The sequence below is a fragment of the Panthera uncia genome, chromosome D4, assembly GCF_023721935.1.
Source record: "Panthera uncia isolate 11264 chromosome D4, Puncia_PCG_1.0, whole genome shotgun sequence".
Lineage (NCBI taxonomy): Eukaryota > Metazoa > Chordata > Mammalia > Carnivora > Felidae > Panthera > Panthera uncia.
In genome coordinates this window covers 49,118,061-49,143,716 of record NC_064807.1, presented here as the reverse complement: position 1 = coordinate 49,143,716, position 25,656 = coordinate 49,118,061, and the positions used below count along the sequence as shown (strand labels likewise).

The 25,656-nt window shown below is 37.6% G+C and overlaps 1 protein-coding gene and 1 pseudogene across 1 annotated transcript; one reads left to right on the top strand and one right to left on the bottom strand.

Moving 5' to 3' along the window:
• The first annotated feature begins 303 nt into the window (after positions 1-303).
• LOC125916911 (RNA exonuclease 1 homolog) lies at positions 304-25,502 on the top strand. The gene is made up of 9 exons (XM_049623184.1): positions 304-1,994; positions 2,430-2,519; positions 4,897-5,104; positions 5,562-5,680; positions 7,133-7,285; positions 17,796-17,892; positions 21,896-21,958; positions 23,351-23,500; positions 25,004-25,502. The coding sequence occupies exons 1-9, from the start codon at positions 834-836 to the stop codon at positions 25,255-25,257; spliced, it is 2,295 nt and encodes a 764-aa protein (XP_049479141.1). The 5' UTR covers positions 304-833; the 3' UTR covers positions 25,258-25,502.
• LOC125924133 (60S ribosomal protein L7a-like) lies at positions 12,973-13,915 on the bottom strand (annotated as a pseudogene).
• Positions 25,503-25,656: the final 154 nt, after the last annotated feature.

Genomic DNA, 25,656 nt, shown 5'->3' with positions numbered 1-25,656 from the left:
TTGGACCACATGTTCTATCTGAAATCTCTTGTTTGAGAGAAGAGAGAAGTGTATAAATTATCCCATAAATGATATAGGAAAATGTATCTTGAAAAGAGGGAAGAAACTTCTGATTTCCTTAGTTAAAAGTCAGAAAGGAGCTGCCAGGTATTGGGAACAGCTGTTACTGTGAGCCTTTTCTCTTGTTACTATCCTGGTTTTTTCTCAGGAGTGTGAATCCACCTGCTCTAGAGTTTTGTTTTATTGATTGATTTTTTTTTTTTTAAAGATTTTTTATGTTGGTGGGCAGGGGAAGGGGGCAGTTTATGTTTGAGACAATCAGTAGACTACCAGGGACCTTAATGAAAATTTTGAATCCCACTGAATTAAGGAAAGACTAGTGCTTTAAATAATGTTTTCTTAGAGAAGATATATTGGTGTATGAAACGATGTACAATTCGGTGTAAGTGGCATTCGGGTATTTGAACTGGTTCCAAATTGTCATTGGTTGGTAAATAATCTCAATAGGCTATATCCAAACTATATCATGTTTGACAGAGTTTAAAAATTATGTATAAACCTGGCCCCACATCGGTGGGGCACTTTAGTAATAAGGCACGAATGTACTTTAATCAGTCATGGATATGAGCTCGACATTTCAAAGACTTAAACAGAGCTAGTTCTTGACCTCTTCTGCTTCTAAGAACCGATCAGTTAGTAGATGGCTGGGTTTGGAAGAGCTAATGTCCTTTTGATAGTAAACTCCTTGTCCAGGATATTCTGGAGTCTGCATTTCATCTGAAGTGATTTTTAAAGATAAAACTTCTCTTGCATTGACAAAACTAGGCACAACCATGGAGGAACTGGAAAGGCTCAACAAAGAAATTGAATCCGTCAAGACTGAGGTTGAAGAAAAGCAGAAGAGCCTCTCCAAGCTTGCTTTAACACATGAAGAGCCATGGCAAAGTCACATGACCTCCTTCAGGAATACAAATATGAGGCAAGATTTTCTTGAAAATCTCCCGCTTCCAAAGGAAGAGTGGCACGAGCCATCAAAGAATGAAGAGAGTCAGGCCAGAAAGTATGTACTGGACCACAAATGTCCAGCAACTGATCTTGAATATGATCCCTTGCTGAATTATTCTGCAGAGCTGCTTGGGGCATCGAAAGCGACACAGTCTGAGCCTGACGAACAGCAAGTCTGCCACTTGAAAAAATCTGTGGATGAGAATCGCCACATGTCCCAGGAGAGCCAAAGGCCTCATGTTTCACCAATAAGAATTACAATAAATCTTCAAGAATCTGATGAAGATGACCTTGTAATAGATGTACCTCCAATCATGCCTACTTCTAAGAAACCTAAACCATTGAGAGGCTTCAAATATCAGAATATGGATGAAAGGGTACCTAAAATGTCCCCAGAGGAGAGGAGTCTTCAAATTACTGGCACAGAAGAGGAAAAAATCGATAAAACCCAACTAACCACACAAGTAGATGATGACGGTAACAAATCAGAACCACCAGAATCGCTCACGCATAGCTCACTAGATATTAAAAGTAACATAAACTTGAATCGTGCTAAAAACCACCTCCCTAAGATGGGAAGCTGTGGTGGTGGGAAAAACTATGTCTGTATTTCCAGAGAGAGCATACCTCATGCACCTCTCAGTGACAAAGAAAAACAGAACAGAATGCATAATGAAAGGTATCCACATCACAAAAAATATGTAAAAACAAGTGACAGTCCTCACAGTGAAGAAACTGAAGGTAGGTATTCAAGCCGGCCCCAGGTCTCTCCCGCAGGTGAGCGTGCAGAAGGCGAAGTGTTGGAAAGACCAGACAATAGTCAGGAACTCACTACTTTTGAGGACTGCAAGGTAGTCGAATTTGATTTTGGTAAGGAACCTACTGAGGAGGACACTCCCTCTCATTCCGGTGACACTAGGAAGGAATGCCTTCGAATTTTCACAGAGTTCACAGAAAGTGAAGCTTGTAAGGGAGAGACTACTAAACAGGTCAGTCCCTTTTTTCTTTTAAATCCTTTTCCTAAATTTGAAGGCATTTCCCTTAAACGCATACTCTATTCTGCCCTCTGTAGAAATAGAAATTATATAATGGGTGTATCTAATATATACGCTCTAATACTTGGGGCTAATAATCTATTAGAGCAACAAGGTGAAAACCTTGACAATTGGCTGGCTATAGTGTTGTGTAGACTCAACAGCCTGCAGAAGCCACGGTATTACATGGTTACAGTTGATTTCCCAGCTTAGAGGAATCCTCTGTAGTCGTGTATGCATGTCAAATTATTCAAGTTACGTTTTGTGTGAATTAGTGCTTAATAAGTTGCCTAGTATTTTATAGCTTGGATTCCTGTGGCTCTTCAGGAAACGTGCTAAATATGCCTGTACTCTGCTGAAATTGGGTAATTCTTATCTTTTTCCCACTAGGCTTCAGGAAAGCAAACGGGATTAGATAAGTTGTATTATCAAAACCTTTCTGGACCCAAAAAGAGAATTGCACACATTGCCAAGTTCAATGTGAGTTCCTTAGCTCCTGTCTTATGGGGCACGTTATTTTATAAAATGCATGCCTTGTCATTTTGAGCCTTAAGTATATTCCAATACTTAGTGTCTTGTTAGTCACCTGGGGGCACAAGTGTACACTCAGTAACTTGATCTCTGTTTGTAAGCGTTTTCCACATTATTCACTTTTTCCCCCATTATCTAACATTTTCATGAAAAGCAGGGATGTTGTTATCGCATAGACTTCTAACCAAAATTACTATGGTTGATCTTCAGTATTTCCAGATTCTGCATTTGCAAATTTTCCTCTTCACTGAAGTTAATTTGTAACCTTAAAATCAAGACTCGTGTTTTGGGGGACCTTTGCAGGCCTGTGTCATGGCAAAAAAATTACCTCCCACACACATTCCCAGCTAAGGCTGAACAAGGCAATACTGCCTTCTTGTTTTAGCTCTCATACTGTTAACATATGTCCTTTTCTCAATCTATTTAGTGCTGCGTTCTTTGCATGTTTGTGTTGTTTGTTGGTAATTTTGCTATTTAAAATGGCCCCCAAATATAGGGTCATCCAGTGTTCCTAAGAGCAAGAAGGCTGCCTTACAGAGATGTGTTACATAAGCTTTTTATAGGCATAAGTTACAGTGCTATTGACTATGAATTCAATGCTCATGAACCAGCAATATGTACTAACTAAGGTGTCTTTAAACAGAAACACACAGAAAGCAAGGTTAGGTTATTGATTGGTTGGCAAAAGTGTGATCAGAGACTCACCTGAACCTGACTCTGTATATGCCCTAGGAGCAACGGTTCAGTATTCACTAACTCATTGTTTGTGGGACTCTATAGAACAGAAGTGTGGTGAATAAGGGGAATCGACTGTAGATTCTCAAAATCATGTAAATCTCTTGTAACATGGTAAATGCTGGCATGTAAAGAAGTTAAAAGGCACTGGTGTAAGTAGTACTCCTTTAACACTTCTGTGTTAAAAAGTGCCATTTAACAAGCTTTATTTCTCTGCTCAATTCTCTATATTATTTGCACTTGGCAGACACTGACAACAGAATGTTCTGCATGACATCAAAAGAGTTTATGCTCCCAAGTCACAAATAAGAACTTGGATTCTAGTTCTTTGTTGACGTTAGATGTCCTTGGGCAAGTTATTTAATTTATCAGAGCTTTATTTTCTTTATCTGTGAAATGGTGATATTGAGTATCCAAGGGTCAGATATATAGGTACTTACGAAAATCATTTCTTTCCCCTTCTCTTAGGAAAAAATTTTTGGAAACATTATTTTCCTTTATTGGCAAATGATGTTTATAGTTTTATAAACATATACTTTTATTGGCAAAAGTGTTTATAGTTTTCATTTTACTTTGCTATGTAACTCCCCCCCCATTCTTCTATTTAAGTATTTGTTGGTTTTATCAGTGATTTCCCCCCCCCTTAAAATAAATTCTCAAAAATAGTAAGCAACAGGACAAAAGAAGATAGTTTTAACATTTTAAAAGTATATCGCCATAGTGCCTTCCAGAAGGATTGTGACAGCGTACAGTCCTATGTGGTGTCTGAGTTCCCTTCCCACAAACCTTTACCAAAAATGGGTATTAAATATTTTTAAAAACCTTCTCAATCTGGGTGAAATTTTATATCCTTGTTTTGTAGGACATTTCCTACAAATGTAGGACATTTTATAGGACATTTGTTACTAATCAAGCTAAACTTTCTGGTGTTCCATTCTCTTCTTTTTTTATTATTTTTTTTAATGCTTATTTTTGAGAAAGAGCGTGAGCAGAGAGAGGGCAGAGAGAGAGGGAGACACAGAATCTGAAGCAGGCTCCAGGCTCTGAGCTGTCAGTGCAGAGCAGGATGCAGGGCTCGAACTTAAGAACTGTGAGATCATGACCTGAGCCAAAGTCAGACACTTAACTGACTGAGCCACCCAGGCACGCCTTCATTCTCTTATTGTAATGAATGTTGCTGTAGAGAAGTCTGATGCTAGCCTGCTGTTTCTCCCTTTATGAGTCACCTGATACTTAAGCCTGGTTACCTAAAGAATTCTTTCCTTAACTTCAAATTCTAGTCACTTTGGTCAGATATGTCTTGTTAGCAGTTTGATTAACACTTTTACCTTCATACAAAGTGAAGTGTCATTTTCATATGAGAATTAATGTCTCTCAGTTCACAAAAGTTTTACTAAATTAAATGCTTCAAAGGTTCAGTTTTATCTCTGCATATTTCTGGGGATACTCCACTTATGTGTGTGTTGTATCACATGGGGTATTATAAATGTAGTCCATTCCACAAGCCTTTGTGCAAAAAGAGATAGTGAAATGATCAGTCTTTTTAAAACTTCTTAAAATCATTCTTCCGTTTTGTGTTGATGCTGTATAGGTTCCAACCAGTAAAGACATCCTTAGCCCATTCAGGGAGCCAGTGGCACCACTGATGAGTCACCCTGGCATCCTTCGTGCCCAGCAACAGGCAGCACAGATCACGGCTGACATAAAGAGTGGGCAGGCTTTTGTTGCTGCCACTTCAGAACAAAAGAAAACTACATTTGCATGTCCAGTCTCTCAGACCCAAAGGAGAGTCTCAGGAGGTATGAGAAAATCACTTAGTCAAGAAATGGGATTTTACCTTATTTTAAAAAGCATTTCCTATGAAATCCATATATTACCAATTATAGCTGAGTCACTCACATGGAACTTTATGTGAAAAATATGATTAGCATGATATTTATATAATGTATGCTGTTTGTCCCTAAATGCTAAGCTATAGATGGTAATACCTTATAAGCATTTCTACATAAAGTGAATTGCTTTATAAATTATCTAAATTTGTTCTTATAGATGATACTGGGGTTAGCTATTGGGAATTTTTTGTGTTTACATTTTGTTTCAAGAAAAAAAATAGAGTCTGTAAAGGAAGTATTATGAAACCTTGAATTGATAATTAAACTCTAATCATCTGAGGCTAATGTCATTAACTCTTACCTTTTTTTTTCTTTCTTTCTTTCTTTTTCTTTTTTTTTTTTTTTTGTCATTGAAACATCTCAGAAAATTCACTTACATCAAACAAGCTTCATCAGGATGTATTTGTATCAAGGGAAAAGCCAAATGCAAAACCAAGCAGATCACACATTCCTGTGAAAAGTGTTGCTGCTTTTCCTGTAAAGGTATTATAAACTAGGTCTGAAGGCCAGAATTTTAGTGCTAATAATCAACTTATCTGTCTACATATAGAGGTCCTGGGAGATTGAATATATATATATATATATATATATATATATATATATATAGTATATATATATATAATTATATTTTATATAAAAATATTTTTATATAAAAATATATTTTATATTAACAAAATATACATTTTTTTTTTTCTGGAGATCCCTCCTTCAGATACATGGCAGACACCGGAGAGAAATTTCAGCCTTTTCTAGTTACTGTCAGATAGTTATCGTCATTTTATGATGGGATTTGTGTCTGTGTGTCCACATTGAGCTATGTTGTTCATCCTGTTCCTGGAAATATTAGGCATATTTTAGACGTAAAACTTCAGTGGCTCTGATTAAGACTCCTCAACTTTTTTTCAAAGGAAAGTTTCACGTTGGAATATACCTTTCAAGAGACATCCAGTGAGGGGTGTATATGTGTGTGTGTATGTGAAAGAGAGAGAGGCAGGTGGACCTTTCATAAATTATGCCATCAGTGATGGCAGTCCCTCCTTAGTAATTTTTCTCCTATTTGTGGCAATTACTTTTTTTTTTCTGTTTACTAAGTATTCTTCAGCAGAAAACTGCCTGTCACTTTTAAGGATTTCTCCCTCCTGAAACATCTTTGTGCTTCAAGGGAACAACTACAGGAAAGTGTAACTTTTTTTTTTACCACCCCCCCCCCAAAAGTGAGACAGATTTACTGATTGTACAGTTCTCAAAGTATCAATAAGTTCTTCTAAAGGAATGCTAACATTATTTATAGCTGGGATATTACTGACAATATTGAGTATGTATAAATCTTTGATAACTTTTATTTAAGTCTGAGCATTTTTCTTTGTGAAATGGTAACTGATGTTGGGACATAAATTCTTCTTAAGAATGGTACGTGACAAACTTTCCTATTTGCTGAGAAGAGCACACCAGAGCTCTAAGATTGTGGCTGTGGAGAGTAGAGAGATGATTTGAGTAATCAGGTCAGCTAGAATGGGGTACTCACAGGTAGCTTCACTGTTTCCGCATCTTCATGGCTCCCTTTTGTGAGTGTAGGTAACGTTATGCCTTATATTTATTCTATTTTTTAAATGTTTCTTTTTGAGAGAGAGAGAGCACATGTGTGTGTGCAAGCAGGAGAGGGACAGAGAGTGTGAGGGAATGAGAGAATCCCAAGCAGGCTCCTCACTGTGCAGATCCCGATGCAGGACTTGATCTCAGGAACCACGAGACTGAGTCACCCAGGCGCCTTCCTATTTACTTTATTTTTAATGAATTTATAACTTTAAATTAGTTTTGAATTTAATTGATAGAGAACTTACCTGAGATAGTTGTACTTGTTTCCTACACATAGTAGGAATTTTAAACAGAAACATGTGTTTTTCTTTTCGCTAATCAACAACTCTGTTTAACAAGATGCCGAAATACAAAGTGGCTCATCGGAAGCGGGCTTTAGTCACATCAGAATCCTCTGTCAAAGTCCCTGAGGAAGTAAGACAACGCTATGTCAACCTCTTCGTTGAGAAGTACTTGACAGTTTATAAAACAGAGGATGAGGCTGTTAACAAGGTCAGTATATCTGAAGACACACACTTCAAGAGTATTATATTGAAAAAAAAAAAACAAACCTCAAGAAACAACTTTATTATTTTTCTCTTCCCCTTTTTCGAAACCAGGCTGTGGGACTGGTTCCTGGAGGATCTTTTTGCTATCCTTAAGTTGTAAAGAGTACCCTGGTTACTCTAGTGACAAAAACTGTCTTAGTCCTATAATTTTCTTTTTTTTTAATTTTAATTTTTTATTTCTGGGGGGGCGGGGCTCAAGTGAGTGAGGGGCAGAAAGACAGGAAGAGAGAGAATCCCACAAGGGGCAGAGAGAGAGGGTGAGAGAGAGAAGCAGGGTTCACCTGAAGTGGACCTTGAACTCATGAACCCTGAGATCCTGACCTGAGCCTAAGTTGGTGCTTAACCGACTGAGCCACTCAGGCGCCCACTTGTCAAGGCCAATAGTATATTAATCTGAGCAGTGTCTCCCCTCCTTTATATGAAGCATATACTGTCAAGTGAGCCATAGTCCCCACTACTCCCTATTACATACCACTATTTATGCTCATTTATGGGCCAGATCTGGTCTCTTGGAGGCACTTGTCTTTGCAAATCTACTCAAAGCCTTTTTTTTTTCCAAAATGAAACCTTACAAATCAGGAGCAATAACCATAGCTCCTGTCCCCATGCATATCTTCAAAAGCCTTTGTGGACTCTGGGAGTAATAAGGAGTCAGGGAACTATGGCTCATACACACAATAAGTGCAATCTAAAGGGGAAAGACACTACTCAACTCCATCTGATAATTGCAGTTTGGCAATTCAAGGTCAATATTTACAGATTTCTAGTCCTCGAAGACTTTTTATGTTAAAGTATTTTAATATTTTAAATATTAAAATTTTTAATATTTTAAATACTGTTAGAGAAACACACATCTGAACACTAGATTTGGGCTTGGTTGAGGCTAATTCCCACTTCTCTGGGAGGTTATGAAAAGGACCATGAGTGAAAGCAACGAGAGGCAAATCTTACCCCAATTGTGAGGAAGATCTTTATAACTGACACCTCTGCCCATAAAATTGCTGTTTCTTAGTAGTGAGCTGCCAGTTGCTAGAAACATTGGGGATATAAGTGAAGTTGTCATCATAACAGATTCTTGTATTAAGAGCGAGGAAGGACTCAGAAGATTCTCTTTATTAACAGTTTTATTGAGATATACTTCACATACCCTATTAATTCACCCATTTTTGTGTACACTGGAGTGACTTTGAGTATATATACTCAAATCAACCACTTGTGCAATCACTACAATTAATCTTAACACAATTCCATCACCCCAAAGAGATCGTCTGTTACCGTTCATCTGTCACTCCCCTAGCCCTCCATATCTCCTAGCCTTGGGCACCCACTCACTTAACTTCTCTGTAATTTGCTCTTCTGGACATTTCTAGAATAAGGAATCTGATAATAAGGGATTTTGTTGTGACCAGCTTAATGTTTTCACTTAGGATACTGTTTTCAAGGGTCATCCATACTGTAGTATGCATCATTACTTAATTTCCTCTTGCCAAATAAGACTGGTTTATGGATATGCACACCTGTTCATCAGTTGATGGACATTTGGGCGATTTCCATTTATTGGTTATTAATGAACATTTGTACATAAATGGACATTGTAAGATTTTGTGTCAACAGATGATGATGTTTCTCTTGAGCATATAATTGGGTTGAATGACAATTCTATATTTAACTTTTTGAGGAAATACCAAACCGTTTTCCAGAGGAGCTACACTGTTGTATATGCCCATCAGTGATGTGAACAGTTCTAGTTTCTTCACATCCACGCTAGTGCTTGTTACCTGTATTTTGTGGAGCCAACTTATTGGGCATGAAATGGTATCTGATTGTGATTTTGATTTTGATTTCCCTAATGCCTAATGATGTTGAACATATTTTTCTGTGCTTTTTGGCCATTTGTATGTCTTCTTGGATATGTCTGTACACATGTGTTCAGTTCCTTTGCATATATTTTTAGTTGTCTTTTTATCAAGTTTTGAGAGTTCTATATATATTTTGGATACAAGTGTCTTAGTAGATACAGTATTTACAAATATTTTTTCTTTGAGTTGTATTCTTACTTTCTTGACTGGATCATTTGCATTACAAAAAGTTCTTCATTTTGATATATTCCAATTCATCTGTTTTTCTTTGTCACGTGTGATTTTGGTATCCTATATAAGAAACAAAGATTTATTACTACACTATTTTTCTCAGAATTTTACAGTTTTAGTTACTACATTTAGGCATAGGATTCACTTTTTTAAATGATTTTTACATAAGGTATGAGGGAGGGGGTCCAAACATTCATTTGAATGTGGATATCCAATTGTCACAGCACCATTTGTTGAAAAGATTATTTTTTCGCCATTTAATTGTCTTGTCACCTTTGTCAAAAATCAGTTGATCATAAATACTAGATATAAATGAACATAAATTCTGGACTCATTTTATTACATTGATCTCTATTTCTATCCTATACCAGTATTACACAATCTTAATTACTATTGCTTTGTAGTAAGTATTGAAGTTGGAAACATGACTCCTCCATATTTGTTAAATTTTTAAAACTGTTTTGGGTCCCTGGCATTTCCATATAACTTTTAGGTTCAGCTTGTATTTCCTACAGAAATACTGGATTATAATTTTGATAGCAGTTGCTTTGAATCTCTAGATCAATTTGTGGAGGATTGTCATTTAACAATATTAAGTCTTGTGAACCATGAACATGGAATGTCTTGTGGGTTTTTTTTATCTTTTAATTCCTTTCAACAGTGTTTTGTAATTTTCAGACTATAAGTCTTTAACTTTTTTGTTAAATTTATTCCTAGATACTGTATTAACACTATTATAAATGGAATTATTTTTGTAATTTTATTTTCAGATTGTTCATAGCCAGTGTACAAAAATACAATTAATACTTTTTATCTTGTGTCTTGAACCCTTATATGCCTATTCTTTTTTTTTTTTTTAGTTTATTTATTTGAGACAGAGAGAGAGAGAAAGAGAGCATGCACAAGTGGGAAAGGGACAGAGTGGGAGGGAGGGAGGGAGGGAGGGAGAGAGAGAGAGAGAGAGAGAGAAAGAGAGAAAGAGAGAAAGAATCCCAAACAGGCTACACACAGCGCAGAGCCCAATGAGGGGCTTGAACTCAAAAACCTTGATCATGACTTGAGCCAAAGTCAAGAGCCAGACACTTAACTGGCTGAGCCACCCAGGCACGCCCCTATTTATTAACTCTAATAGTTTTCAGTGAATTCCTTGGGATTTTCTTCAAAGAAGATGATATCAACTGCAGATAGACACAGTCTTACTCTTTCCTTTCCAATCTGTATATATTTCATTTTCTTGCTTGATTTCTGTAGCATAAATTTCCAGTAGAATATTGCGTGGAGGTGGTAAGAGGGGCATCCTTGTCTTGTTCCTTTCCCTAAGAGGAAAGCTTTCAGTCTTTCTCCGTTAAGTACAGTGGTTACTGTAGGTGGATTTTTAGTTGTTGTTGTTTTTTTTACATGTCCTTTATCAAGTTGAGGAAGTTCCCTTCTATTCCTAGTTTAAGTGTCTTATCATCTTGACTTTTCTTAAATACTTTTTTCTTATCTCTTGATGTCATATAGTTTTTGTCTATATTCAATTAATGTAGTATATTACATTGTTGTAGGTTTGTTTTTTTTATTAATCTTAAACTCATGCATTTCTTGGATAAACACCCTTGGTCATGGTGTATAGTCTTTTTATGTTGCTGGACTCAGTGTGCTAGAATTTTTGTGTCAACGTTAATTAGGTCTACAGACACCAGTCTGTAATTTTTTTCTTAAATATTACTTTTCTCAGCATGAAGCCCAACATGGGGCTCGATCCCACAACCCTGGGATTATGACCTGAGCTGAAACCAAGACTTGGATGCTCAAGCAACTGAGCCACCCGGGTACCTCATTACTGTTATATTTATTGTGATAAAATATGCCTGACATAAAATTTCTCATTTTAACCATTTTGGGTGCACAATTCAGTGTTACTAAGTACCTTCACAATGTTGTTTAACCATCACTACTATCCATTTCCAGAGCTTTTTCTTCATCCCAAATAGAAACTCTGTACCTATTAAGGTAATGAATAACTTTTCATTCTTCTCTCCCCTCCCCGCCCCCAGCCCCAGGTAACCTCTATTTTAATTTCTGTCTCTGTGAATTTGCTTACTACAGGTACCTCATCTAAGTAGAGTCATGCAATATTTGTCCTTTTGTTTCTGGCTTCATTGACTTAGTGTAATGTTTCCATAGTTCATTCATGTTGTAGCACATATCAGAATTTCATTCTTTTTGGCAGCTGAATAATACTTTATTACTTGTGGTACCACATTTTCTTTATTCTAGTGATGGACATTGTAGCTTTCTTTGCTTATAGTAACTTACTCTTTTTTTGGAGTCTCAGGGTTATATTGGCCTAATAGAATGAGATGTAAAATGTTCCCTTTTTTAATTTTTGGAAGATCTTATGAATGGTTACTATTCTTTTTTTCTTTAAATCTTCTTTAAATGTTTAGGGGAATTCATCAATGAGGTCTGGGCTTGTGGATATTTTTTTAATTACCAATTCATCTCATAGGTCTACTCTTGAGTCAATTTCATGAGGTTTTATCTTTCTAAAATTTCACATGTCATCTAAATTTTATAATACATTGGTATATATTTGTTCATAGTATTTCTTTATCATTCTTTTTATTTCTGTGAATTGTGTGGTGATGCCTTCTCTTCCATTACTGATTTTAGTAATTTGAGTCTTATTTCTTTTTTCTTAACCTAGCCAAAGTTCTGTCAATGTTGTTGACCTTTTCAAAAAACCAACTTTTGGGGCGCCTGGGTGGCGCAGTCGGTTAAGCGTCCGACTTCAGCCAGGTCACGATCTCGCGGTCTGTGAGTTCGAGCCCCGCGTCAGGCTCTGGGCTGATGGCTCGGAGCCTGGAGCCTGTTTCCGATTCTGTGTCTCCCTCTCTCTCTGCCTCTCCCCCGTTCATGCTCTGTCTCTCTCTGTCCCAAAAATAAATAAAGAACGTTGAAAAAAAAAAAAAAAACCAACTTTTGCTTTTTTAGTTGTCTCCATTTTAGAAAATTCTTCATTTCATTTATTTCTACTCATTATCATTTCTTTCCTGCTTTCTTTGGGTTTGGTTTACTATTAAAATTACAGTTTCTTAAGATGGAAGGCAAAGTTTTTAATTTCCATTTTATTTTTAGTAAAGCCATTTACAATAGGAATTATTCTCTAATCAAAAGGTTTGGTATGTTGTGTTTCCACTTAAATGCATCTCAATTTTTAAATCTCGTTTGTGATTTCTTCTTTGCCCCACTGTGTAATTTCCACACATTTGTGAATTTCCCAAATTTCCTGTTGTTGACTTATAATCTAATACCATTGTGATCAGAGAACATACTTTCTGTGATTTAAATCCTTTTAAATTTATTGAGCATTATTTTATGGCCTAACACATGATCTGTTCTGGAAAATGTTCTGTATCTGCTTGAGAGGCATTATATATTCTGCTATTTTTGCATAGAGTGTTCTATAGATGTCTTCTAGGTATAGTTGATTCATAGTGTTGTTGAAATATTTTATTTTCTTCACCATTTGACTTGTTTCCATTATTGAAGTATGGTATAGAGGTCTCCATTCTTCTTTTTTTTTTTTTTTTTATTTTGACACTGGCTGAAAGAGAACTTTTTATTGCTTTATGTACAGAAAATTCAGCATCCATTTAGCCCAGTTGGGTGGCCATTTGTTTAACCTTTGCCTTTTCCAACTTGGCAATGCAAGCCAGACTTTGGACCCAGGACATTGCCTCCCCAGTGGGGGTGTATCTCATCATATCTGTCTTTTCAATTGGTCCTGATGGGTTCCACCTGCTTAACCAGACCTCCTTTGTCTTCTGACTTAACCTGTGTGAAGGTGACAGGGGTACAGGTCTTCCTGTGAACCAGACAACCCAGCCTGGCCTTCCCCTTGATAATGCACTAGTGTCCCATCTTAGGACACATGTCAGGCAGGAAGACAACCAGCTCAATGGGATCCACATCATGTGCAATCACTACCAGCTGAGCCTTCTTTGTTCCACTAAGGTGGTAACAGTATTAACCCCAGTTCACAGGATGGGCAGCCTCTTAGTGGGGACATCCCCTTTGCCAGCAGCTTTCTTCTCAGCCTGGGCCAACAATCTCTGCTTCTTCTCTTGCTTTATCTCTAGTCTGTATTTGTGGGCCAGTTTAAGCAGTTGAGTAGCTTTTTGGTGGTCCAAGCCCTGGGTGAACTGGTTAATCACAGGTGGCACTTTTAAGCATTCATAGAGAATAACCCTTTGCTGCTGCAGCTAGATGTAGCAAGGCCATTTGACAAAGTGGGTGAGTCCCTTTTAGGCTGAATGTCCTGTCTGATGCCAAAATTCTTGGGCCTTTTCTCAAATGGGATTGACTAAATTCTTGGCCTCCTGCTTCTTCACAACAGCAGGCACCAGGCCACCTTCCTCTCCTTGACATTCTTTCTTTTCAGCATCTTGGATGGTTGGAGAAGAGAGAAACTTTAGGTATCCATTCTTAATGTTGAATTGTTATTTGTCACTTGAGTTCTGTCAGCTGCTGCTTTCTGTATTTTGCTGCTCTGTTATTAAATGCATATTTGTTAATAATTGTTATGTCTCCCTGATGGATTGGCTCTTACCATTATGTCTTTGTCTCTAGTAACAACTTTTGTTTTAAAAATCTACTTTGTCTGATAGTAGCATAGCCACTTCACATATGTTTTACTATTTACAAAGTACATCTTTTTTTCTCCTTTACTTTGAACCTGTTTGGTCTTTGACTGTAAAGTGTCTATCTAGAGGTGCCTGGCTGGCTCAGTTGGTAGAGCATGCAACTCTTGATCTTGGGGTTGTAAGTTTGAGCCCTGTGTGGGGTGCAGATATTACTTAAAGATCTAAAGTGTCTACCTTGTATACAGTGTAGAGTTACATATTTTTCATGATTCTTCCAGTCTCTTCCCTCAGTTGGAGTATTTAATCAATTAACATTTAATAAGTACTGACCAATAAAAGGATTTACATCATGTGTTTTGCTGTTTTTCTATATGTCTTGTGTCTTTTTATTTTCTCTATAATTAGTGCTTTCTTTTGTGTTATATAGATATTTTCTAGTGTATCATTTAAATGCCCATGTCATTTCTTTGGCTATATTTTTTTAGTTACTGTCTTACTTTTTGCCTTTAGGATTACACTTACCATTTTAATTTAAAACAATCTAATTCAGATTAAAACTACCTTTATTTCAATAGCCTATAAAAATTTTGTTCCAGTATATGTTTCCTACCCTCTTCTTTATACCATTATTATTATATGGATTATAACATTATATAAGCCTATCAACACAATTTTGTAATTACTGCTCTATGCCATTGTTAAAACAGGAGAAAATGATTACATACGAACACATATATTCTTCAATATTTTCCTATAAAGTTATATTTACCAATATCAATTCTCATGTGAATTCAAATAACCATCTAGTGTATCTGTTGTGGACCCCCTAGAGTACTGATAAAAACTTTTACACTTTTCAGCTCCAGAATTCCTAAAAACTTTTTATTTTTAAAATTTCTCTTTACTCATGTTGTCCATGTGGTAAGACCCCATTTTCTTTGCTTCTTTAAACATAGTTTCTTTCATTTTTAAAACATATTTACAAAGTCTTTGTACTTAAAGTCCAAAATGTGGACTTTCTCAGGGGCATTTTCTCTTGGCTGGTTTTTATTCTGTATGAGGTACACTTTTTTGTTTCTTTACATAACTCATAATTTTTTTTGTTACAGACTGTATGATTAAATAATAACTGGTTTCAGGTACATTTTTGTTTTGTTGCTAGGTTTTGGTTTTTCTTGTTGCTACTTATTTGTTTAGTGACTTTACTGAACTAATTTTGTAGATTCTGTATTCCTTTCAATGTACGGCCACTAAGTTCTCCAGTAGCATTGTTTTTTAAGTTCTTGCCTTTAATTTTTATTTTAAGGCCTTCTTCAAAAGGATCACCCTCTGTCAGCATAATCTACTTGTTAGCCAATGACTGGTTAGAAAATTTTCTTAAATGCCTTGTCTGTATGTTTTCCTCCCTTTGCCAGGGGGAATCTATGTGAGAAGAAGTGCCTTAAAACTTAAGTTGACAGCCAGCCTTAGCTTTCACGTCCTTGTTCCAGGGCTTCAAGAACAGCCACTAGTGACTGAGTAGGGCCTTATCTTTTCCCAGGTCTTTCCCGGGCCACCTTTTAAGCTCCAGGAATATGTCAGGACCTTTCAAAATTTTTTGTGGTCACCTAGGTCTCCAAAATGTTTTTTAGATTCCTGGCCAGGTTTGGGGCCCTTGGGTGGCTTAGTTGAGCTTCCGACTTCAGCTCAGGTCATGATCTCACAGTTGGTAAGTTCGAGCCCCACATTGCAGGCTCTGTGCTGACAGCTCAGAGCCTGGAGCCTGCTTTGGATTCTGGGTCTCCCCGTCTCTCTGCCCTTCCCCTGCTCTCTCTCTCTCTCTGTCAAAAAAATAAACGTTAAAAATATTAAAAAATTAAAATTCCTGGCCAGGTCCCTGTTTGCCCAACAAGAAATCATAACCTTAGGTGGCTGTCATCTTGCCACCCAGTTGCTATTGTTTTAGTAGCACCCAGGCAATAGGGTCCCCCCGCCCGCACCATGAGCTGAGTTCTGACTCAAATACCCGCAACACCTTGAGAATAGATTTTCCAGGGAGCTGCTTATTCAGACAAAATATTGTCTGTGTTCTGGGGATGATGTTTTTAGTGTAGCTGTAAAAGAAGTCCGTCCTCTCTGTTGGCTACGAGGCTGCCAACTTTTTATCACTATGGCATTAAGCTGGCAGGTGGGAAGTGGGTAATGGGAAAACCCTCAAGCTAAAATGGACTCCATTGTCTTACCGAGGTTCAGTAGTTTCTCTTAGGTAATTCTCAGTTTGTTCTGTGGCTTTGGTTAATTTTCAGAGTTTTGAAATGGTTACTTTAGTTGTTTTGCCAGTATTTTAATTATTTTTATGGGAAGGTGAGTTCATGAACGTTCTTGTTCAGCCATTCCGGAAGTCTGTCTCCTCCAAGATTCTATACTGGTTGAAGAATAATGGCAACGCAAAGACAGACAAAAAAAGCAGCCTGTTACAGAGACATGTTATCCTTTATTATTTCAATTTGCTTTTCTTCTCTCCTCTCTCCAACCCCCCATGGCTTTCTCTCTGTGAAGTTTAGTGTAGTGAGAAGAATCTTGGCTTTGGCGTTTGGTCACTCCTGGATTCATTTACTAGCTCTGCAACAGTAAGATATCTACTTTGTCTTGAGCCTCATACAGGTTAGTCATGATGGCACCCATTCTCACTGATTCACAATGAAGACTGAGAAAACATTTAATGACTATTCTACCAAACCTGCACATACTAGGTGCCCGATAAAGCATTAATACAATGTTATCATTATATTACCCTTACTGGTTTCTGTCATTTTTTATCCATTGTTTTCTTTTACTGACCTTTAGGATTTTCATGAATCCTAGCATAAAAATATTGATTACTGGGGCACCTGGGTGTCTCATTCTTGATTTCAGCTCGGGTCATGATCTCACGGTTCATGAGATTGAGACCTGCATCAGACACCGCACTGGCCATGGAGCCTGCTTGGGATTCTCTCTCTTCTCTCTGTCCTCTTTATCCTCTCTCTCCCCCTCCCCCCTTCTCCCTCCCCTCTCTCTCTTTCTCTCTCTTTCTCTCTCTTTCTCTCTCTTTCTCTCTCTTTCTCTCTCTTTCTCTCTCTTTCTCTCTCTCTCTCTCTCTCTTTCTCTCTCTTTCTCTCTCTCTCTTTCTCTCTCTCTCTTTCTCTCTCTCTCTCTCTTTCTCTCTCTCTCTCTCTTTCTCTCTCTCTTTCTCTCTTTCTCTCTCTCTCTCTTTCTCTCTCGCTCTCTCTCTCTCTCTCTCAAATTAACTTAAATAGTGATTACTTAATGGTTTTAGAAAAATAACCTATAAACTAAAGATAATGAAAAGAGGATTATGTCTTTCCTTTGCTGTGTGATCTTAAGCAAAGTATTTAGCCACCTTGAGCCTTTGTTACCTCAAACGAGAATAATAATAAGCACCTTTGATACATTAGGGGCTTGCTTTGAGAATCAAATGAATATGCACTGTAGGCTTTTTGTACTCTGAGATACTGTGGTTTTAGTTTGTGAAGAGAAGTATCTAGTTCCTCGATTTGATTCATGGGATAATTTTTTTTCTTTCCTCTCAAAAGCCATAAACAGAAAAATGTAAAATAAGTTGCTTTTTATTTGTGCCATTTTTCGCCATCCCTTGAATTATATTTTGCCATATTTATTCCATTATATTGTAAACATTTATTATCCATCATCTTGAGATTTAATATCTTTTATTATTCACTTCATGGTCTAGGCTAAAATAGAAGAAAAGGCCATTTATGAACGCTGTGGCAGTAGAAATATGTATGTGAACATAGCGATAAATACTCTTAAGAAACTGAGACATCAAGGTAATTTCTTTATAATTAATCAAGTGATAAGATAAAAACTTGTGATCAACACCTGACATTAAACATGTTTTTTTTTCATTAGCAGGGTGGTTTTTAGGTATTCTATGAAACATAGTTTAAAAATGTTCTCTTGAGTAGAACATGCAAGTAGGATTTTTGGTTGAAAATAACAAATTAGATTTGAAATTAGACATATGAATATAACTCCTTGAGAGCAGTTATCATGGAGATAATTAAATTTGGTTTCTAGTTATAAAAGTAACTCACTCCATGTGAAATAGTATTTCTCAGCTCTTTTTTTTTCATTACTGCCCCCCTAAGATCTTTTTTAGACATTGTTTTTTCTACCACCCCCACCCCCAACCTCCAGTAGTATTAAGTACTCAAGGAATAATATTTTGTTGGGTAAGGCTGAGTTTTGGAAAGCCACATACCATTGTAATATCTATGATTTTTTTTCTTTATTCCTCAAGAGCCAGTTTTGTTTGCTTGGGGGTAATCCTACCCCCAATTTTGTTTCCTTGGGGGTATTCGAGAATACATAGCATGGATTCAAATAATACAGAAAAACATTAAAAAAAACAGAACAGCCAAAGACAACTTTATTCCAAATTTTTGATATAGACCCTTCCATAATGACTACAGAAATATATGTAATTTTAATAATTGAGATGAATGCAGTCATTTGATGTATGCTCTAACTTTTTTCACAAAATAAAGTATCCTAGAAACCTTTCATCAGTTAATCTAGAATGTGTGTTAACATCCAGATCTGTATTGTACATTTTAATGACTACATGATACTCTGTTGTACAGACCTGTAGTATTGATACTCCATTGTGTAGAGTGTAGAATACAGAAGAAACACACGCACTGAGTATCTAAGTGGCTTACATATTTTTTCTACCTTACGTTCTGTGATTAATGGAGTGTGAACTCAAACATTTCCTCATACTAGAGCCTATGTATCCTTAACATAAATCCCTGTGCACAGAGTAGCTAGCAGAAACGGTCTGCATGTTTAAAATGGGTAAATATTGCTAACTGCCTCCAGAAAACATTTGCTCTTTACATTCCCCACTAATAGGGTAGGAGTATAAGCTTTTTCCTCACATCTTGGAAAAGTTCCTCATTTATCCCGTTCTGGAGTGTGAAAGTATAGACCAGAAATGAAATTATTTTAGCTTTTTATTATTATTATGAGGTTGAAGACCTTCCTTTTTTCTATCTCAATTTAAATTGCCTTTTTGCATCTTTCTGTCCCCTTTTATTATCAGCCTATTCATCTGCAACAACCTTTTGCATATCCCCTTTTAATGGGCTTCAAATGTTTTCCTCAGTTTGTCACTCACTGGTACTTCAGCCTTATTTGTGAAGTTTGTAATAATAAAGCTTTTCACTTTTACTTTTTTCTCTTTTTTTTTTTAATTTTTTAACGTTTTTATTTTTGAGACAGAGAGAGACAAAGCATGAACGGGGGAGGGTCAGAGAGAGGGAGACACAGAATCCGAAACAGGCTCCAGGCTCTGAGCTGTCAGCATAGAGCCCGACGTGGGTCTTGAACTCACAAACCGCGAGATCATGACCTGAGCCGAAGTCGGACGCTTAACCGACTGAGCCACCCAGGCGCCCCTACTTTTTTCTCTTTTTTAATGTTTGTTTTGAGAGAGAGAGAGAGCACGTGTGCATGTGCATGCAAGCAGGGGAGGAGCAGAGAGAGGAAGACAGAATCCTGGTGCAGGGCTCTATCCCATGAACCGCGAGATCATGTCCTAAGGCAAATCAAGGGTCAGACATTTAACCATCTGAGCCACGTAGGTACCCCTAGAAGCTATTTTAGAAGTGCAGTTAGGGGCACCTGCATGGCTCAGTCGGTTAAGCATCTGACTTCGGCTCAGGTCATGATCTCCGATTTGTGGGTTTGAGCCCCACATCATCCTCTGTGCTGACAGCTCAGAACCTGGAACCTGCTTTGGATTCTGTGTTTCCTCTCTCTGCCCTTCCCCTGCTCATGCTTTGTCTCTGTCTCTCTCTCTCTCTGTCAAAAATAAATAAACATTTAAAAATATATATATAAATAAAGTGTAATTAATGTCTTGCTTTTTGGTTTCTGGGTTTTGTGTCATGCTTAGAAATGCTATTTTAATTTCAAGAATATAAAAACTTGATAATTTCTTTATGGCATTTAAACCATTTTTTTTTAATGTTAAATTTTATAGTAAAGAGCATGAGCAGGGGAGAGAGGCAGAGGGGGAGAGAGAGAATCTTAAGCATGTTCCACACTCAGTGTGGAGCCTGACACGGGGCTTGATCCCATAACCCTGGGATCATGACCTGAGCCAGAATCAAGAGTCAGATGTTCAACTAAATGAGCCACCCAGGCGCTCCTATGGCATTTTTATATGTACAGCACTTGAAATAGACTTGAATACCTGTGTTACAATATACAAGGTCTCAAGAACAGACATTTCTTGAAAGGAGACCTATAGATGGCCAATAGACACATGAAAAGATGTTCAACATCACTCATCTTCAGGGAAATAAAATCAAAACCACAATGAGATATCACCTCACACCTGACAGAGTGGTTACAATCAACAACACAAGAAACAAGTGTTGGTGAGGATGTGGTGTGTGAACTGGTACAGCCTCTGTGGACAGCAGTGTGGACGGTCCTCAAAAACTTAAAAATAGAACTACCATGTGACCCAGTAATCCCACTACTGGGTATTTATTTACCCAAAGAATATGAAAACACTAATTCAGAAGGCTGTATGCACACCTGTGTTTATTGCAGCATTATTTACAACAGCCAAATTATGGAGGCAGCCCAAGTGTCCATCAGTAGATGATGGATAAAGAAGATGTATATAGATAGAGGTGTGTCTATACATATATATACACATACATATACACACAATGGAATATTACTCAGCCATATAAAAGAATGAAATCTTGCTTGCCATTTGCAACAAAGATGGATCTAGAGTATATAATGCCAAGCACAGTAAGTCAAAGAAAGACACCATATGATCTCACTCATGGGTAAATTAGGAAACAGAACAAATGAGGGACACCTGGGTGGCTTAGTTGGTTAAGCGTCCAACTTCTGCTTAGGTCATGATCTTGCAGTTCATCTCTGTGCTGACAGCTCAGAGCCTGGAGCCTGCTTCAGATTCTGTGTCTCCCTCTCTCTGTGCCCCTCCCCCACTCATGTTCTCTTCTCTCTCTCTCTCTCCTTCTCTCTCCCTCTCAAGAATAAACATTAAAAGAAATATGGAAAAAAAGAACAAAGAAAAAAAAGACAAATCAAAAAACAGACTTTTAACTATAGAGAACAAACTGATGGATACCAGAGGGGAAGAGAGTGGGGGATGGGATAAACTGGCGAGGGGGATTAAGAATACACTTATCGCAATGAGCACTGGGAGATGTATGGAATTGTTGAATCACTATATTGTACACCTGAAACTAATAAAACACTATGCTAACTACACTGGAAGTAGAACAAAAAAAAACTAATAAAATAAAAATTGAAATAATAACAAAATAAAATATACAGGGTCTCTTGTTTTAGTATTTTCATGGTATTCTCACTACCCCCCCTTCTCTTCATATTAAATACAGCATAAAGATATTGAACATAGAAGTCTAAGTACTCATTTGGATATTTGCAATGAAATGGAAATGGTTTGCAAATTGTGAGAGTTATAGTCAGTAATGATGTAAAACTCATTGGCTCTTATTTAAACATACTCTAACCAATACACAGAATATAGTAGCTTTAGAAAATACGAAGTCCTGATCTAATTATTTCATAAATTACCATTTTTCCCAACTTAGCATTGGTTATGAAGTAGTTTGGTCTCCCATGTTGGGTGCCTATTTTAAGGTAAAAATAAAGACTTCACTGTGCTCTAGACCTTTCTCATGTTTTATACTTTTTTATAAAGCAGACAAAAATAATTCATTGTCTCAGAAGAAGAGTTCTTGTATGTTTTAGGTGTCCCTGGAAGCAATAACAACGATAAAACAACTGGATTGAAAAAGAATGAAAAGAAAAGTGGTAAGTTTGGTGCAATGTTGACAGACCTGTCCTTGTTACCTTAAAGGAGAAGTAAATGTGGTGTGATGCAATTAGTAAACTATTGTGTTGGGGCGCCTGGGTGGCTCAGTCAGTTAAGCGTCCAATTTCAGCTCAGGTCATGATCTCACAGTTTGTGAGTTCAAGTCCTATGTCAGGCTCTGTGCTGACAACTCAGAGCCTGGAGCCTGCTTCAGATTCTGTGTCTCTCTCCTCCCCCACTCGTTCTCTCTTTCAGAGAATGGGCATGAAAATAAATGAATAAATAAACTATTGTGTTTATGAAGGATCATCTGCAGACTGAATATTTAATAGCCTTTTTAAAAATTATTATAAATAGATGAAAAAATGGGCTCTACTTAGGCAGTATTTGAATTCTCAGCCTCCTTTTTGAAGAGTGGTGGGAGGGGATACTTAATATCTATCCAGTCAGTGAGAGTAGTGCTTCTCAAACTTAACATGCATGGAATGACCTGGAAATCTTGTTAAAGTGCAGATTCTGATTCAGGATGTCTGGGAACAGCCTCCAAGTCTGCATTTGTAACAAACTCCCAGGATCAAAAAGCTAAAGAAAAAGTGTTACTTGATTTTGGTCGTATTTTGAATAAAACCAGATGGTAGCACCTGTCTTGTCCTCTAAGTACTTGTCTGAAACAAAGCAGGTGCTTCTAGAATCTCCTAATATTTCTCACACAGAAGAATTCTTTTTTGTACAAAAGGGTTTGCCAAAGATAGTGTAGCAAATTCTGCCAGAATTTTAAATAACACCTTAGGAGAAATTTTAGGAATCCATTCATGTGAGGGGTTAGGGTTAGTGATGTTGGAAAGAGATCCTTGAACTTGAGCATTTTGACCTTGTGAGAGTTACCATGTTTCCTGCTTGTAAGCTTCTGTACTCTGCTTATCTCAGTGTTTATTAAGAATCAATAAGCATGATTTGGAGTCAGAAGACCTGAGTTTTTGTATTAACTGTGCTGTGTAACCTTGGTCATGTGCCCTCATTTCTCTGAGCCTCATTTTCTTTGTCTGTAAAAATGAGGTCAATAGGTTTTCACTTCTGGGTTAATATAAAGTTCAAAGTCCTGACGATAGTTTTTGGCATGCTTAATATGCACTGGCTATTACTGATGGGATTCTTACTTCCCCTTCTCTTAGCCAAAGTATAGGACCTCAGATGATGCAGAGAGCAATCAGTATCTACATATCTATAGGTCAAAAGATATGAAGACTTTGGTTTTTTTAGACTACTTCCTTACTTAATGTTAATCAGCATTTGAGCTTTTCATATCTGAAAGGGTTAGTAGACTCTAACCTTACCACTACCTTAAAACATGTTATTTAAATTTTATTGAACCACACTTCTTTTTTTCTTAGCACTCACAGGAATTGTTCTCTACAGACATCTGCAAGACTACCTTCTAACGGAAGAACAGTTACATGAAAATGACTATCCACAACCCAGCCCTGAAAAACCAGGAAGTATTCTTTTAAACCCGGGCATGACCAAAGCTCTTCTAAATGACAGTAAGTGTATGGGACTGAAAATGATCCTTGCTACATGCTAAGGCTGGAACACTAAAAGGATTATTTCCCTTTCCACTTCATTTCCATTGTCTTAGAAGTTTATTTTCTTTATTTATTAAATATTAATAATCATTTCAGGTAAGTACTAGCATTACCTCCATTCACACAAATGAGGAAATTGAAGCTCACAGAGGTCAAATGACTTGTCAAAGGTCACTCTGAAAATAAGTAGGAGAGCCAGGATTTGAACCCAAGGAGTCTGATTCTGGAGTCCCTACTCCTACCAACTATTCATATGCAGTGTCAGTTTTGAATACTTCCTATCCTTTAATTAGAAATTCTTACTAAAAAGATTTACAATTAGTGTTACTATTTTACATTTTCTCTAAATACTAGGCATAGTTAAAATTCATTCCTTCCACCAAGAAGAAAGAGAGAATATTTAATATCCCAGCTGTCAAACCTTAAGTCCATTGGAGTTGGAAATGGAATTTTAGAAATATTTTTCTGGGTGCCTGGGTGGCTCAGTGAGTTAAGCATCTGACTCTTGGTTTCAGCTCAGGTTATAGTTTCATGGTTCATGGGATCGAGCCCTCCCATCGGGCTCCTCACTGACAGTGCAGACCCTGCTTGGGATTCACTCTCTCCCTCTCTCTGCTCCTCCCCTGCTCATGCTCTCTCACTTGCTCTCTCAAAATAAATAAACATTTAAAAATATTTTTTTCAATGACTAGAAAATATTTATCTTTTGTATCTTTAGAATTTTTCTCATTATTGTCTTTGCCATTTGAGTTACCTTTTTTTTTTTTTTTTCAACCCTTGACCCAGTTAAGGACAGAGGCTCTGAAGGAGGAAGGGAAACCTGCATTTGGTTGTTGGTTTTCCCTCCAGCCTTGGTTTTCCCAAATCTGGATCATACAGCTACCCCCTCAGGTCGTTGTGAGAATCAGTTACAGGAATGCATGCGAAGTGCTCGGCACAGTACCTGCCTCAGAGGCTCATAATAGACTGCAACTAAGAGTTGCCATCATCATCAGAACCAATTTGAGGATTATCACTGAAAACCAATGTTCACAAATGGGTCTAGTGAAAAGCCCAGATCTACTCTCAATGACTTAATAAGCATGCAGGCCCCTCTATGTTTAAAGGGGATAATAAGGTAGACGTATGTCCTATTTCAGGAGTTACTATGTACTAAAAGTAGATAATTAATCAAGTTGGCTACAGTCAAATTATGGCTCTAAAACCACAATTATCTGGCATTAGGCTGAATCTGGAGGCAGACAGGATGCCTGTTGGAAGACGGGCACCCCTGGTGCCGGGAGCCGGTCACCTACAAGTATTGCTTTGGGTAATCCTGCTAAGTTCCCTGTTACGTCACAGTCAACCCTGGGCATGTAATCCATGCGTGATCAAGAATGCAAAGGCAGTTAATTCCCTGCATTTCGGTTCATTTGTCTTTTCTCCCCAAGTATTCATGAATAATTTCATATTTTGTTTCAGCTTCTAGGAAGATCTGTTGTCGTTGTGGGAAAATATATGGTGTGACTCCCGCAGGCAAACACAGTAGGGTAGAAGAATGCTACTACCACTTTGGCCGAGTGCTGACTCAGAAAGGCAAGTATTTGGTAGTTCTGCTTCATTTATTTGACAAGCCAGTGCCAGAGCTGTTCAGAGAAAAGTGCGATAAAGTATTCAGTTCACTGTATTTGTCAGGTGCAGTCCAGTCGAGAGAAACTACCAAATCTGAAGTTTGAATTACAAGCACCTACTTCTGACCACCACTCGCTACCCTTATGGCCCACTGGTGCGGGGAGTCCCAGGCTGTGACAGGGGTGCGGGAAGACCTCACAGCAGTCAACTGCCTCCTGATGTCACCTGCTTTGCACCTGCCAGCATTAGAATTATTTCTTTGTTAATAGCTTCCATTCCTTGCCGCCCCCACCCCCACCCCTGCCCTGAATGAAGATGAACTGTTGATTCCTTTCCCCACCAGCCCCCATCTTGCCTGCAACACCATAAATTTGCTACAATCCACTCAGCTGGGTTTTTTTTCCTATTCAAACCAAATACCTGGGTGCTGTCATTCGTCTTCGCACCTTTTCGTCTTAGCAGTGTGTATGTCTTAGGTATTATCCCTCAGTAATGTAGTCTGA